Raw genomic sequence first — 3,923 nt, 5'->3', positions numbered from 1 at the left:
TCAAGTACGTATATAAAAATACTTATTATACAAATAATTATGTGATAGATATCAATAGTATTAATAATTGGACGCTGAAATATCCAAGTATCAAATTGAGAAAAACTTAACATCGAAGATCAAAAACTCGGCGTGCCTTAAGTTTTTCTCAATTTGATATTTGGACATTTCAGCGTTCAATTATTAATATTATTGATACTTATCACATAATTATTTGTGTAATAAGTACTTACATATACGTATTTGGTTTATTATATTGATCTTGCTTCTTTTTTAATTATAATTAATTTAAAACATCTACATTTTGATTAAGTTAACATTTACTTTTCATTTTGTAGTTTTTGTTTTAATACGTACTCGGCGTTTTTTTTCTTTTGTAAATTCATAAATATTTATTTTGAATTTTTTTTTTATTATATAAATATTTTATAAATATTTTATACACACACACACACACACATAAAGGAAAAAAATATCAAAATCCTTAGTTAAATCAGAATCATTAGCTTTTTTAATATAAAAACTGTGTTTAAATAAATATTTGTTTGTTTTAAAAGTAAATAAAGTACAAGTAAATCATTTTATAAATCTAAATAAATTATTTTCTAATATGAAAAGTATCGTTTTTGTATTTCAAATTAAAGTTCCTTTTATTATTAGAAAACAATTTATATATATATATATATTTAAATTTACAAAATGATTTATTTGTATTGGATTTACTTTTAAAACAAGTAAATATTTTTTAAATATACTTTTTATATACTTTCTAAACATACTTTTTACGTTTGAAAGAACCTATTCTCTTCTTTAAAGTAAAATTTAAATTGAATTAAGTAGCGTGAAACAATAAAGTGAAAAATTTAAGAAAAATTCAGGAAAAAAGAAAAATATATTTAAATTTACATATTTTAATAAATATTTTTATAATATTTATGATAAATATTTATATGATCTATTGAATCTAAAGTCACAAAAATATTTATGAAATATTTTGATAAATAATTTGATAAAATATTCAAATAAGTCTTATAAATATTTTGTAAACGCGTTTTATAAATATTTTGTACTATCTGGGGCGTAACCACAACTTTCTACGTGTAATAAAGCAAAATTTCTGCGTAATAGTATGTTTATCTATAACAAATGAAGAAAGTATCCAAAACCGCGTATATTCTCGTGAATAGTTGCAATCTTAACATAGTTTAGCATTAAAACTTTTCCTTTTCATGTAATATCTCTAATTTAGTTCTAGTTTCCATGTATTTTTTGTCGTAATTAGTTGTAGCTTGGCGGAGTTGTTATATAAAAAGTTGTAGAACTTTTTCCGCCAGGGATCTATGCTCACATAGGCACTAAGGAAAAAATACTTGGTATTTGTAACTATAACTACATAGAGAAATAATTATTATAAATAATAAGCAATAAAACAATAATTCTACTAATAAAACTATAATTAAACTATGATTCTATTATAATATTAGTAACAATAATTTTATCATTAATATTATGGTAGAATTTACTAAACCAATAGTTGTCTTAAACATAATTTATAATAATTATTTTTGTTATTATAGTTACAACTACTAAACAATTTTCGTTCAGTACAGCACACTGAACTTTAATAAATTTAAAAATCAAGAAGGAAATATTAATTAATTTAATATATTTTAGATTGTTCCATATTATTTAAGAAATATTAATTAATTTAATATATTTTAGATCGTTATTTATCCTAAAAATAGGATAAATGACGAAATTTATTGGAACTTTTTAATAAATAACTTACCGGAATTAATGGAAGATATTCCTTTGGAGCGTCACAAAATAATCTTCTAAGTATGACGAATAAGCATAACGGAGTACCGACTTATAATGGTATAAACCATCGCCGATTACTGCATCAAATCTTTTTCAGAAAGTGAATTGGTCGCAGAAGCCCACGATGTTGGTCATCAAGATCACTAAATCTTACTCTATTAGATTATTCTTACTTAGATTACTCTATTAGATTCTTTGACGACACGTAAAGCCCGTTCTACAATAGCAGCAAACAATGAAAAGGGGTAAGTAAAAATAAGAAATTGACTAATCATAGTTGATTATTCTTGTTACATTCGATTGTAATTGGTCAATTACTTACTCTTATTTTTTACTTTTTACTACTTATTACCATTTTAGAATAGGCTTAAAAGAATATATTTTCAAAGAACAATCGTGAATAATTAGCAGAACATATGGTGGAAGCAATCATAAATATTGCACCTGATATGATTTAGAATGCTACAAATAAATAACTTATTAAAAAGAAAAACTTTTAATAACTTATTAAAAGGAAAAGTTTTAATGTTTTAATCAATTTAATTCAACAAGCATATCGAGCTCGAAAGAGGATATTTTGAATATATATTGTAATAATTTTTAAATAAATTCTTTTTTAAGACAAGTTATAATAAATTCTTTGTTAAGACGAATCTTATAGTATGTGAATTTAGTAAATAACAAATGATTCTGAGATATTATCGATTTGCTATTACTAATAATTGAATGTCAATACGACTATAACATGCTTTTAATGCATGTACGGTACATTCAAAACATATTATATGCTCATTGGGCATATCTAATAGTCATATCTAATAGTCTTCTAATATATGAATCGAACGATCTTATGTATATATTTTTAAATATTGGTGTTGTACAAAATTTCCTATTTTATCTGCATACTGAGAAATTAGTATTAGTATGGATAAGTACTGTGATCACACAATATCTTTGATGACACAATATCTAACATGAACGAAGTCAATTAACTTGTCATGCAACAGCTTCACATGTTACCTATGACAGCTCCTTAGACATTGCACTCAATATTCTATATCATTTTTATATGTATATTATTATTTGTATATATGCCATACATTAATTATTCGTATATAAATGTAACTCAATCACCTATGGCGATTTGAATGCAAAAATATTTCTATTGTTATAAAGAATTGGAATCTACAAGGACACCTGTATATATTATCACTGTGCATTATACCATGCCTGAGTGCGCAAACTTTCAGTTCTGTGATTTGTTCATTTGAAACGTTTCTTATTTAAAAACTATTATAGCCTCGACATTCTGTGTTAGAATTTTTGTTTCTATTTGAGTTCAAGTATCCTATTATATTAATTAATATCGCAAAATATCCTGTGTATGTGTGTGTGTACATACATACATATGTGTGTATGTGTGCGTGTATAAGATTTATATAGCATTTTTACTAAAGATGTTTAACTAAATATAGTTTAACTATACCTTTTCCTCTACCTGACTAGATTTTAACATGCTCCTGAGCTTTTCATTATTTTCGAGAGATCTATTTAGTCGTATATCACAATTAAATGATTGTTTATGTGATATCTTTATTTTTTTATTAAGATTATGTAAATCCTAAAAAAAGACACTTTTAGTATGATAGATTCATAATCATATATATCAATAATTATATGTGCGTGCATGCATGCGTGCGCGTATTGTCAGTTCGTTCCACTTTAGTTTTGACATTCAAATATCTTGAAAAAGCAATTCTGGAGAAAAATCAAGCAAAGGGTTGTAAGACTTTTTTTCCAGCCATTCTGCATATAATAATGGAATAAAAGCATTAAAAAGTAGATATTTGTTAAGATATTTTACATTTTATATCAGCATTCTTTTTAACATAAGAAATAAAATATCTCATAAAGTATTTATTTTTTGATAACTGTACATTCATACTTTTGCACTTAAAATAACGTGTGGAATCGATTGCTGTAAAAAAATATAGAAAAATATTCAAAAAAGTTTCGTTGCATTTTGTAGATACATCGATACATCAGAAGAGTAGTATCATTGATCGATTGCTCTCTCTCTCTCTCTCTCTCTCTCTCTCTCT

At 24.5% G+C, this 3,923-nt stretch overlaps 1 protein-coding gene across 4 annotated transcripts in view; it reads right to left on the bottom strand.

The window, feature by feature from the left end:
• The window catches only part of LOC116844957 (girdin), a 34,476-nt gene that overhangs the window by 19,021 nt on the left and 11,532 nt on the right, over positions 1-3,923 (bottom strand). For 3 of the 4 annotated variants that reach the window (XR_004378164.1, XM_032817145.1, XM_032817147.1), the window contains exon 4: positions 3,308-3,442. The exons of the other annotated variant lie outside the window; for it this stretch is intronic. Coding sequence is in view for 2 of the 3 variants with exons in the window: in XM_032817145.1 (XP_032673036.1) it covers positions 3,308-3,442 (135 nt within the window). In the remaining variant the exon portion in view is untranslated. The remainder of the gene's footprint in view (positions 1-3,307; positions 3,443-3,923) is intronic. 4 annotated transcript variants of the gene reach the window in all.

The sequence above is a fragment of the Odontomachus brunneus genome, unplaced genomic scaffold (assembly GCF_010583005.1).
Source record: "Odontomachus brunneus isolate Ranch 3 - 2012 unplaced genomic scaffold, Obru_v1 Obru_scaffold_048, whole genome shotgun sequence".
Lineage (NCBI taxonomy): Eukaryota > Metazoa > Arthropoda > Insecta > Hymenoptera > Formicidae > Odontomachus > Odontomachus brunneus.
Note: the sequence above shows the minus strand (reverse complement) of the source record. Positions and strands in the feature narration are given on the sequence as shown.